Raw genomic sequence first — 13,151 nt, forward strand, 5'->3', positions numbered from 1 at the left:
AGAATGAACTTCCAAAAATATGAAAGAATGCTATTTGAGAAATCCTAAATGAACCTAAATAAAAACTTATACCTGAAGTAACTTAGGTTAGGTTTTTGGGAATTCAGTATCAACAATAATATCACCTATCAGCTTCATTCATATCATCATCATCTTTTGGCTGTTCCCATTAGGGGTTGCCACAGTGGATCATCTGTTTCCATTTCTTCCTGTCCTCTGCATCTTGCTCTGTCACACCAACCACCTGCATGTCCCCTCTCACCACATCCATAAACCTTATCTTAGGCCTTCCTCTTTTTCTGTTACCTGGTAGCTTCATTCTTAGCATTTTTCCCAATACACTCAGCATCTCTCCTCAGCACATGTCCAAACCAATGTAATCTTGCCTCTCTGGCTTTGTCTCCAAACCTTCCAACCTGGGCTGACCCTCTAATATACTTATTCCTAATCCTGTCCACCCTTGTCACACCTAGTGCAAATCTTAACATCTTTAACTCTGCCACATTCAGCTCTAACTCCTGCCTTTTTGTCAATGCCACTGTCTCCAACCCATATAACATAGCTGGTCTCACTACCCTCTTGTAGATCTTCCCTTTCACTCTTACTGGTACTCGTCTGTCACAAATCACTCCTGACACTCTTCTCCACCCACTCCATCCTGCCTGTACTCTCTTCTTCACCTCTCTGCAACACTCACCATTACTCTGAACTATTGATCCCAAGTATTTAAACTCATCAACCTTTGCCACCTCTACTCCTTGCATCCTCACCATTCCTCTATCCTCCCTCTCATTCACACATATATTCTGTCTTAGTCCTGCTGACCTTCATTCCTCTTCTCTCTAGAGTATATCTCCATCTCTCCAGGGTCTCCTTCACCTGTTCCCTACTCTCACTACAAATCACAATGTCATCTGCAAACATCATAGTCCACGGGGACTTCTGTCTGATCTCATCTGTCAAGCTGTCCATTACCATTGCAAATAAGAAAGCTTCATTCATATATAATTATTATTTCAAACTATTAGAAAACCTGATTTAAAAAAAATGGTAGCAAATACTTTTCAGTTGTGGGCAGTGTTACTCTGTTAAAATTTATTGTCATATATTGATTATTATTCCTCTGCAAAATTAATTTAGTCTACATAAAATATTGATGAAGAAATCTTATGTAATATTTAATACATTTTTGTGCTATAGAGCTTCCCCTAAAATTTCATGCAGTTTTTTTATAACTACACCATGATTGCAATATGCAGTTTCTAATCCTACAGATTATATATTTTAGTTCAGAGTTTCGTTAACAAAGTAAGGTTTCAGTGTGATCAAGATTTAGTATACTCCTTATTAAAATTTATTAAATGACATTTGAATGGGCCTTACAAACTCAATAAAATATGCTTACATTATGCCTACTATACTTATTAATTTTGATAGTATTAGATACTTAAAAAAATATTTTTTTAGAATATAATGAACCTATAACATTAGGTCATTGTGAGATGGAAGAAATTTCTTCAAAATGTTAATGATATATAAAATTACAGAACACGATAATAATTAATAGGAGCAGAACAGAGGAACAATACTAGGCAAGCAGTCTTGAAGACCATAAAATGTCTAGCCATATAATCTTGAAAGCTTGTGTCTCCCTTTTTAAGCACTTAATAGTGGTTACTTCCCAAACTGAGCAGGGATACATTTAATTAAATAAATCATGTTCTACAAGCAAAAATGGGGAAAAGCAGTACAATGTGTTTTTCAAAATAAAAGTTGCTATCAAATTACATGAATATCTTTAAACATTATCTTTCTAAACCATATGTTTTAGATTGTCTGCATCATATTCATTACTCTCCTAACACATTAAACAAGATGGATTATATAAGCAATACTAAATGTTGACATTGTAATATTTTACAGGCTAATTTATTCCATTGTTTGCAGTTATATCTCCAAGTCACGAAATATCCAAAAAAATGCACTCAGGAGGCAGTCACTGGAAACAGAAGCACCATTAAAAGTTGTAGTTCGTTTCCAGTGACTGCCTCCTGAGTGTATTTTTTTGGACATCTCCAAGTCAGATTATAGTAATTTAAGAATATTCATTTATTAACATCAGTGTTAGGTTATCAAAGTCTTATAAGCACAAATATATATGTATTAAAAAAAACAAAACAAAAATATTTAATCTCTTTCAACTGATTAACTTTATCCTATAATTGTGGTGCTATTTCTCCTTTAGCTTCTTGTATTTTACATTTAGGTGATTTTCTCATTCTATGAATTTATCACTTACTTTTCCTTAATTTTACTTTTCTTTCTTTTTATTTAGTCTTTTTTTTTGTCTTTTAATTTAGTAAAATTTATAATGAATTATATGTAACCTTGAAACTATACTTTGTCCAAATCAAAAAGAAGTAAAACATATAACAGCTGTATTAAGAGAAATTGATAAATAGAGTAAATAAGTGTGCTACTGTTCCCAATGGTCTTCTATTCCCTGCCCTAAACTGCTGCCTCATTTTGAGGTCACCTGACACATTTTTCTACTTTGCTGACACAATTACACAACAATATGTGCTTCCTGAGTCCACCCTCGCTAGGTACACTAATATTCAACTATTTGCACTACATCCAAAGCATCATATTTAACAGCCATATTGACTTTCTAAAGGCCATAATCATTTTTTAAGGTCCATGCATTTGCTCCCCTTTTGCAGACCTTAGCTCTACTGGAAGACAGACAAAGTTGTCATTGCTGCCTATCAGCAGCGTCACCTGTAAAGACAAAATGCAGTGGACTGAGGACTGAACTCTACAATATCCCATCTAGTAACCAATATTTCCTCAGATTGCGCTCCATTTGCTATTGTCCTCTGTGTCTGGTTGTCTAGTTGTCTAGTTAATATTTAAACAAACATCCATTTTGGACATTTCAAGATAGAATCTAAGCTGCTTTCTACACGTTTTATGATGCTGTGTTAAGCACTGTATACTTTGTATGTGATTTTGCTAGATATAAACAATCAATATTAGTCTGTCAGCAGTGTTATCCTTTTAATGTTTACAAATGGTCAATATGGAATATAATTTTAGCAGTTTTCTAACTATAACCAGTTTTGCTACCTTTCTTACCTGAAACTTAAGTAAAAAATTTTCCTGGACAGGCAATAACCTAGAAAGAAGAAGAAAAGATAAAACAGAACTAAACAAGACATGAATGCAAACAGTTCAGATTTCAATGATAAAAATATGAATGACACAGAATCTGAAATTTAGACATTATGTTCTTCATTTTTACATTCCAGCACTACAAAGAACTGCAGAATTTTTAAAAGCTCAAAGAATTTTTAATAACATACAATTTTGAAAATCAGGCTTAACATTCATATATGTCTTTGTTTGTACCCATGATGTTATTCAGTAAGAGAGATCACTTGTATAACAGAAGTAATTGTGAAGTGTTTTATTACGGAAATGTAGCCCGAGAGGCTTCCAAATGTCAAAATGATGAAGAATGCAGTTATACTGTTTGTTTCCAAGGAGTTAACATTCCCTATGATACTACACTGCTAGAGAATGTGAGCATAAATACTCCCCTGGATTTACAAATCTCCCGTGCAGGACTAATCTAGTCCAGCACCGAAGCGGTGAATGCGGTGAATGAATGCGCACTGCCTGAGATCCAAATCCTACACGGAGCATGGACGAATGCAGGGGGCATGTCTGAGAGCAGAGCCCTTGGAATGAACATGCCCCTGCAAAGTAGAACAGCAGAAACTGTAAATAAATGAGTGAGACCACTCATAGGTGTCCGCATATCCCCACCAACAGTCCCCCATGTATGCAACAGCAACAGGACATAAAAATTAAAAATTGGAAACCCCTTTATTTTTTTTAAACCCCCCGAGTACAGCTAACCATAGGTACGCAGGTGTGCCCATTTCTTAGCTATGGTTAAAGCAGCTGAAAAGGCTGAAGAGGATAACAAGGAATATATATGCAAATGAAGCAGCACAGTAATAGTGTAGTGATTAGAGCATCTGCCTAACAAACAGGCATTCCCAGTTCAAGCCCCACTGCAGCACATATCATTTTCCATGTTAAATCTGTATAGGAACATATTTTTACATCTTTTTGCTGGATAACCTACATAATAACATTTAAATGTGAACTGGAGTACTGCATTAAATGCACATGTGAAGTGTCAGTGTCATAATGAATAAGGCACTAGTAAGCAGGTTTAAGCACAGATAAGCAGTAGTAAGCATATATAAGCATTAGTAAGCATGTTTAAGAGCGTTTGCATGGGGGTAAGCATTGCCTACACAGATTAAGCAATGTAGAAGCTAACTGAGTGTAAGAAACTGTAACCGGAGGTTAGCAGTGCTTACCATCGCGCAAACCCATGCACGCCCACTTACAACTGCTTTAAAGTGCCTTAATCACTCTGCATCCAATGGCCCATGTTCTGCCCAGCAAAAAAAAAAAAAACTGCCTCTGCAAGGGCCGAACTCAGGCCCCTGTACACTACAGTCACAGTAGTTAACCACTAAGTCATCATAGCAGTAGAAATAAATGAGGTATCAGCAAACTAATCCTCACCACAGGAAAATCAAACCAAACATGTGAACTGAATCTATGTACAGTGTGAAGTGGTATAACCGGCTACATAACATAAATATGTGAACTGGAGTACTGCAGTAAGCATAGATGTGAGGTATTATTGTAATAAAGTGTAGAAGTAGTAGAAGTGTAGAATCATGAATACCAGACACATATAGAACCAGTAATGAATAATAAATCACTGCCAAAAGGCAAATATAGTGTTAATTAACTATTAAGCAATGCTAACCGCAGCACAGCTCAACTTAGTAAGAGTAAGCAATGTGTAGGGGAGCCAATCCAATCTGCCTAGCGGTATACTCCTTTAAGCACTGCCAACCTTAGGTAAGCAGGTGTACCCATAGCTTAGTCTTTTCAAACCCGGCCAGTCATGGAAAAGTGCGGGTAATTGGCCGTATTTAAACCACACAGGTGGGAATATGTTCCATAACTGGTTGTAGCTTCCTACTGCAGGCAGAATGGCTGGTGTGGGTGAAGGCACTCATTTTAGAGCACAGTGCTGGGGCATCCAGGAGTCAAAAATCATGGTTTGGCTCCTGGTAAAACACCATGAGGAGAGACTACTGCAGGGCCAGTACCAGGGCTCGCAGTATAAAACTGAGGCCTGGGACAGTCTCGCCTGTGACCTCACCAGTGCCACAGGTATCCCCCGGACTGGAGAGCAGGTCAGGCACCACCATGCTGACCTGAAGCGGTGGAGGGGGAATGTTCTAGAACAGTGGATCCAGGAGTCTCGGCAGATGGCTAATGCTCCAGTACTGAGTAAGTACTCATTCCACTAAGTAGTTACAAATTGCCTAAATTGTGTATACTATGGGTAGGTATGGCTAAATATCACTGTATTTCTCCGACAGCTGCAGATGAGTGGGATGCGAACCAGCAAGCCCATGATGCTAGGTTGCAAAGGCTGCATTGTGAGGCAGGTTAGTAATTAGTCTGCATGTACTGTCATAACAAATATAGAAAACAGTAGAAAGTGTTACATCATGTTCCCTGATAGCACAGTGTACTGTGATGTTAGCTATAATTTTTTGTCACACACAGCAAGGGTTTGAATCCTGGGAGTGCTACAAAGTTGTATGCATAATCATACCCTACAACTGTACAGATTTTGTTACAATGTTCAGATAGAAAGCTGCATGTATAATTACACCCAACTGTACAGATTTTGCTAGAATGTTCAAATTGAAAGTTGTATGCATATTCATACCCCACAACTGTTCCAATCTGTCCAGCATGTCCAGATAAATTTCCCATATCATCATCCTGATGCCCCGTCCACCTGACAAATCAGTGTGATGATCCAAGAAATGTAGGCAGCCGTTAATGACATATAACTGATAGTCAAATGTGTACATAGTCATAGAATGTATATAAAAACAAACCTGTCATTCTAGCACCTCACCCAAAGTGTATGACAGCAATTCTCAACATATGTTGCATTAACACCTGCATCTTGTCACGCCAGTATGTAAGACACAGGTCACGTATATAATAATCTATAAACATACCAGTGTACAATATAAGGCCATTGGGTAGTGTAATAATACATGTAAGGGAAAGATCACTGCAGTGACTAAGAATGTTGTGAAAATTACAAGGATATATTAGTTGTTAATTGAAATCTCTCTCACCCCTACCATATGTGCAAAATAACCCAATGACACTCCTCAACTGGTATGTGTACACTCCAACCTTTTGTTGGGACATATGTCCTAATGGTTAATAAATATTCACATTTGTTTCTATGCATGTACCATGTTAAAATACACCCATATTGGTGGCCTGTTGCCATCAATGAAACCTGCTTGCTCTTGTAATGGCCACTGTTGTTTCATATATGCATGTGTTCTGCTTGCTCTGCAACTGTGTTAAATCTGTTTTGGGTTAATGGGAATACCTATGCATGCTGTTATAACTAATCCTGAATGCTGTTGACTGTTACTAACCCATATCTGTCATAAACCTGCGACATCATAGCTCGTATGGGAAGGCCGGTCCCAGCAGACCCACCTGTCCCACCTCAGCTGGCCATGGCACCAGGCACCAGCACATCTGGGGCCCAGCCTGGGACCTCCTCTTCATGGGCTCTGCACCACCTTCGGGTGGAACTGCTGCAGCGGATGGGGCTCGCCCCTCCTCAGAGCGGGCGCGGAGGGGAACCTGTCACCTGTCAACAGGTCTGGGCCGTGGTGCATAGGGAGCTCAATCTGGAGTATCGAGACTGGCTACGCCAGCTTGAGGGCTGAGTGGCACAATTAGAGGGTGAGCCTGCCCCTCCTACACAGCCCCAAGCACAGCCACCTTTGGGGCCGTGAAGGTGCAGTGGTGACTGCCCATGGGTGGGGACCTCACTCCCACTGTTTCCAGTTGGGGGCTCATGGGCTTGCGACTTCTAAACACCCCTCCCCGTCCAAGGTGTTTACCCCCACATGTGTTATATAACGGCCCTGTATGCATCTTGTTTGTCTTGTCTGTTAACCTACCCAACCTACCTCCCCAAATATACCTACTACCCTTCCCCAACATCCCACTCTCACCTGAAAAAAAAAAGGGGCAATCTGTTCCCACAAAAAAATCTCGCCCCATACATAGCTGTCCATTTTGCACACATGTCCACTGGATACATTTAATCTGGTCTAATTGGCATCACAGTGAATTATTGTTGTCCTCACCCCTCTCCCAGGGATTCAAGTGTCCAAATCTACCTCCAAATACAGTGCATATGCACAGCTGTTGCTGTGGAAGAAATGGGCAGCTATGGACCTTCCCTACACCCTTCGTGCACATCCCTGCCTATTTTCCCTACTGTCTTTCCCTCTTTGTGCCCCTTTTTTCAGCACTTTCCTATCAACCCCTTTTTCTTTTCTTTTAAAGAAATTAGCACGGGGGTAAGTGGGAGTAAGCACTTTTAAGCAGCAGTAAGCAGGATTATGCCTGTTTGTGTGGGTGCAAGCAATGCCTACGCAGGTTAAGCATTTCAGGAGCTAACTGAGTATAAGAAACAGTACCCGTAACTTAGCAGTGCTTACCTTCACACAAACCAGCTTACAACTGCTCAAAAGTGCCTTAATCACACTGTATCCAATGGCCCTTGTTCTGCCGTGCAACAAAATAAACAGCATCTACTAGGATTAAACCCAGGACCCTGCACACCATAGCCAAAGTGATTTACCACTAAGCCATTTCAGATACACATATCCTTGATGTATTCACAAACATATCATCCAGTCCAGTCATTCAACAGTACAGAGAATGTATTCCAACATGTAGATGCATGTGTGTGAGTAAATACATTAATGTCTAAACAGGTATAACATATTGATATATGTATATATATATATCTATATATATATATATATATATATATATATATAGGTCTACTTCATAAGATCGACAGACCATTTGATCGACATAGGAATACTGGCTGCTCCATATTGTGTGCACATACTACATATGTATCTTACTGTACATATCTCTGTGTGTGTATGTGTAGTTACATATATATCTATAGATGTATAAGTCAGCAGCCTCTATCTACACTCTGTACACAATCCCTAGGGGATTGTCGACCAAATGAATGTCGATCAAATGGTCTATCAATCTTATGAAGTAGACCCATATATATATATATATATATATATATATATATATATATATATATATATATATACAGTTTCCATGCAATTGGCTATGGGAATGTTACCACAGCTATTCCACATGCAATCAGCTAGAGGAGGGCTGTAATCCGTGCAGAGGCTATCAGTTGATCATGAGCATCACTGACAATACACATGCCGCTGCCTAAGCAAAGCAGGTGTAAGTCTCCACATCCACCAGAGAGGGAGTGAGAGAGGCAGACAGATGCAAAGTTAAGTCAGGGTGGGTTGGGAGAGTAAAAGGTAAGCATGTTTGTGTCACACACCTACCAGTTCAGGGTATCGAACCCTTGACTTACTATGTACTGATATCACATCTGCTATCCCTGCATGGTGGATATTGTGATTTATGCTAGGGGCACGATATAAGAAATTTTAGAAACCCACTCAACATTGAGTCCAGTTGTTACACACTCACAACCACCTCCACACAGGACACGAACAACAAACATCGACACACACACACCTGTCACATCTGGGATTAGAATTCCTACCTAACTAGTTATTACGTGACAGCACTATGCAATTATAGAATGTGCCATAGAGATTACTGGAGAACTATTTCTCCAAAGGTTTATTTCATAGTGAGTGACATCAGCAGGATTGCCAAAGTAGGGCAAATGAATTGTAGTGAGTGTGACTAGCCAAACATGCATTGCTCTCTACACAGTATAGGAACAGACACAAAATCCACAACTCCCATGTGTGAGACTAGAACCCCTACCAGAGTTCTATATCACACTACAGCATTACACCATTATAGCACACACCACAGGGATTGCAGGAGTAATCTTTCCCCAAAGGTGTACTTCACAGTGATTTACATTAGCAAGATTACCAAAGTAGGGTATTTGAATTGTATTGAGTGTGACTAACCTAAATTGCCCTAATTAGTGTGTATGCATTAACCGCTGCTCTGGCCAGAACAAAATAACCTGCCTTTGCAGGTCATGAACCCAGAACTCTGTACACTATAGTCACAGTAACTAACCACTAAGCCATCACAACAGTACATGAGACTGAGGTTTCACCAAAGTAATCCCACCATAGGTTAATCAAACTGAACATGTGAAAGGAATGTATATACAGTTGTCTGTAAAAGACCTCTCCAAAGCCAACTTCATGCTACTCAAGGCAGAAGTGACAATGTTTGTGACACCCATGGAGACAGGAACTGACAGTTCTACTGATGAATCCTGCAATACGGCACTGTATGAGCACATCCACTTGTGCATGATTCCTGACATCCCACATAGAACCACAATGCTCACCTTGCATATAAGCAAGCCAGTCTAGTGGTCTCCTGCCATTAACAGAGTATACAACAGAAGGTAGACACTGTTGAAGAAAAAAGGATAATCCAAGGATGCAAACAACTCCCTTACCAGCCCCAGTAAGACATTGAGATCCCTCACGAAATCCTCCAAAGCTGGTTATGTAACTAAAATCGCTACAGATTCCACAGACAACCACACAGCATTCTATAGTTATGTCCAGAATCTAACTGGCAATGCTCAGAAGTGCTTTGAGCTACAACAGAATGACAATGAGATTGTGCCAATATCCTGGCAGATTGATTTAGTGCCACATTCACCCCCTCTCACCCCCAAAAGGGCCCATGTCAGTACAAAAAGAGTTCCATTGCACAGTAATCACGGCCACACAGGCAGAAACCGCACTATCCACAGCTAAGAATACAGCAGCCATGGTACCAGATGACATCCTGGGCTGTGTACTACATGAACTACAAAATGAAATGGCAACTCACTTAACTGTCATATGTAATCATAGCCTCACATCAGGCCTGGTGCCCAGTGAGTGGCGCACAGATGCAGTTATCCCACTCCACAAGGGGGGATCCACCTTGGATCCCTGGAACTACCGTCACATCAGTCTGATGATCCTGATCTGCATGGCCATGGAATGCATTATCAGGGAAGTTTTGAACGCAGACACTGGCAACCCTGAAACACTGAACCCCACACAGATTGGGCTCATGGAGGGCCAGTCTTGCCTCCTGAAACTGACTGACTGCTTTGACTTAGTCTGCATAGCTGTTGAAGAGGGTAAGGCAGTCCACAAAGCCTATGTGGACCTCGCCAAGCCCTTCAACACCATCCCCCAGTCTGGATTATCATCCTAATCCAGCCATACATCCCTATACCACTCGATGGTTTGCCACATGGCTTACTGATAGACCCAAACTGTAGGTGCAACTGACTCCAAATCCATCCCCAGACAAGTGACAAGTGGAGTACCTCAAGGTTCAGTCCTGGGACCACTGTTGTTTGGCATCTACATCTCCGAAGTACATGCCAGCAGTATGGGACTCTGGCTAACAAAGGTAACAGATGACTGCAAAATGGGAGTCATTATGAGCCTGACTGTAGTGCATGATATGTTACTGATACCAGCCTGACATCATATAGGTGGGATGGAGTACTGTTAACATCTTGTGCCCTTGTCGTGTAAGGTCCTGGTTATGGGATCTGCAACAGTTGTTAGTGTATTGCAGAGCAGATTTGTTTGGCTGTGGGGGGGGGGTACCTATTCATGCATGACGTATGTTGTTTGTGCCTGTCAACCCCATTAATGGTGCATGTGGACATATATGTTTCTGCTATGTTCCCACTTTATCTACAGATGTATGTCCGTATATACCTATATAGATGTAAATATCTGCTTACACACACACACACACACACACACACATATATATATATATATATATATATATATATATATATATATATATATATATATATATATATATATATACATATATCAATATGTTGTATCTGTTTAGACATTAATATATTTTCACACACACATACATCTACATGTTGGAATACATTCTCTGTACTGTTGAATGACTGGGCTGGATGATATGTTTGTGAATACAACAGGGTTGGCTATGGTGTGCATGGTCCTGAGTTTGAGCCTAGCAGAGGTTGTTTATTTTGTTGCTAGGCAGAACAAGGGCTGATGGATACAGAGTGATTAAGTCCCTTTAAAGCAATTGTAAGTGGGTTTGCACAGGTTTTGTACGAAGGTAAGCACTGCTAAAGTCTGGTTACAGTTTCTTAGACTCAGCTTCTGAATTGCTTAACCTGTGTAGGCATTGCTTAGCTCTGCAAAACATAGAAACATATCATCCAGTCCAGTCATGCAACAGTACAGAGAATGTATACTAACATCTAGATGGATGTGTGTGTAAATATATTAATATCTAAACAGATACAACATATCTAGATATGTATATATATATATATATATATATATATATATATATATATATATATATATATATAAATATATATATTAATTTCTAAAACTATATACATATATATCAATATATATGATATATATACATGCATATGCCTAAATCGACACATATATGTGTCTACACCTATATGTCTACATGTACACAGCACGTTACATATGTGTACGCAGATATATATCTATGTAGGTATATACGGACATAGTTATATATATGTTAGCAGATATATATATATATATATGTATATAGGTTCATAGGTTCACATATATATATATATATGTATATATATATATATATATATATATATATATATATATATATATATTGCCATACATCTGTAGATAGCAATGGCAGATTAACAAATACACATATGTCCACATGCACCGTTAATGGGGTTGAGAGGCCCCACACACTATATGTCTTGTATGAATAGGCACCCCCCCACAGCCAAACACGTGCGCCCTGCAATACACTACCAAGTACAGTCTGCCTCCCATAGGACATGTAATATGTGGAAGCCATCAACATCCCCAGGATACAGATACACAGACACAGATATGCACATACAGATGTACATATATGTAGATATATATATATATATATATATATATATATATATATATATATATACATGCAACTACACATACACACGCAGATATATATACAGTAAAATACATATGTAGAAGGTGCACACAAAATGGGACAGCCACTATGCCTACAGCTAACACCATCACAAGCACATCGACAGACAAAACAGTCTGTATGGCAGGAGGCAGTTGGCTTGCAGTACCCTGATTCATGTAAGTCATGTCAATATAGGTGAAGTATATGGTACTGTACATCCAGATACCTTGTGGCAGCTCACTCCTGATACCCCCCCACATTTTGTAACAGCCTATGTCATTTGTGGTGCTCCCCACCTACACTCAATGATACAGGCCCATATACCACTGTTACATACACTGGCCTCTGGAGTGCATAAGGGCACACATGTATTGTGTAGGTGACTCCCACACATATATGGCCCCAGCCCCACTGTATGTGTGGGGGATACAACAGCAGTGGATGAATGGCATCAATGGCAGTGTGATATACTCACAGCCCACTACAGAACAACCCCCAACAGCATGACATATGTGCAAAGCTTGGTATGTAAATGGAGGACAGAGGCTGGAATACAGGCACATATGTGGAACACTGTTGCCATACACTAAGCAAGGTGCTGGTGTTACAGGATAGTCTGCAACATATCCTTAATCAGGGAATTGAGGTTAGACACAAAAATGGATGTAGCCATGTAATGATAGCACGCAACACACACACTGCCAGTGTAATATCTGACACAGGACCTGTGTGGTGGACGGACAACACATGATAGGCATACCTCTGTCCAGCAAGAGGATAGGCCCACAGTAGTGAGCTATGCAGACAGACTGCAATTCCAAGGTACACTAGTATGTACACACACACACACACACACACACACACACACACACACACACACACACACACACACACACACACACACACACACACACCCTGTAACACCAGTACTATGCAAAGCATAACACAACTCTACTCAC

At 39.9% G+C, this 13,151-nt stretch overlaps 1 protein-coding gene across 1 annotated transcript in view; it reads right to left on the reverse strand.

The window, feature by feature from the left end:
* CALB2 (calbindin 2) overlaps positions 1 to 13,151 on the reverse strand; it is an 865,351-nt gene that overhangs the window by 132,264 nt on the left and 719,936 nt on the right. The window contains exon 8 of the mRNA XM_044081296.1: positions 3,139 to 3,178. Within this exon, the coding sequence (XP_043937231.1) occupies positions 3,139 to 3,178 (40 nt within the window). The remainder of the gene's footprint in view (positions 1 to 3,138; positions 3,179 to 13,151) is intronic.

The sequence above is a fragment of the Protopterus annectens genome, chromosome 8.part0 (genome assembly GCF_019279795.1).
Source record: "Protopterus annectens isolate FY-2018-M chromosome 8.part0, PAN1.0, whole genome shotgun sequence".
NCBI lineage: Eukaryota > Metazoa > Chordata > Ceratodontiformes > Protopteridae > Protopterus > Protopterus annectens.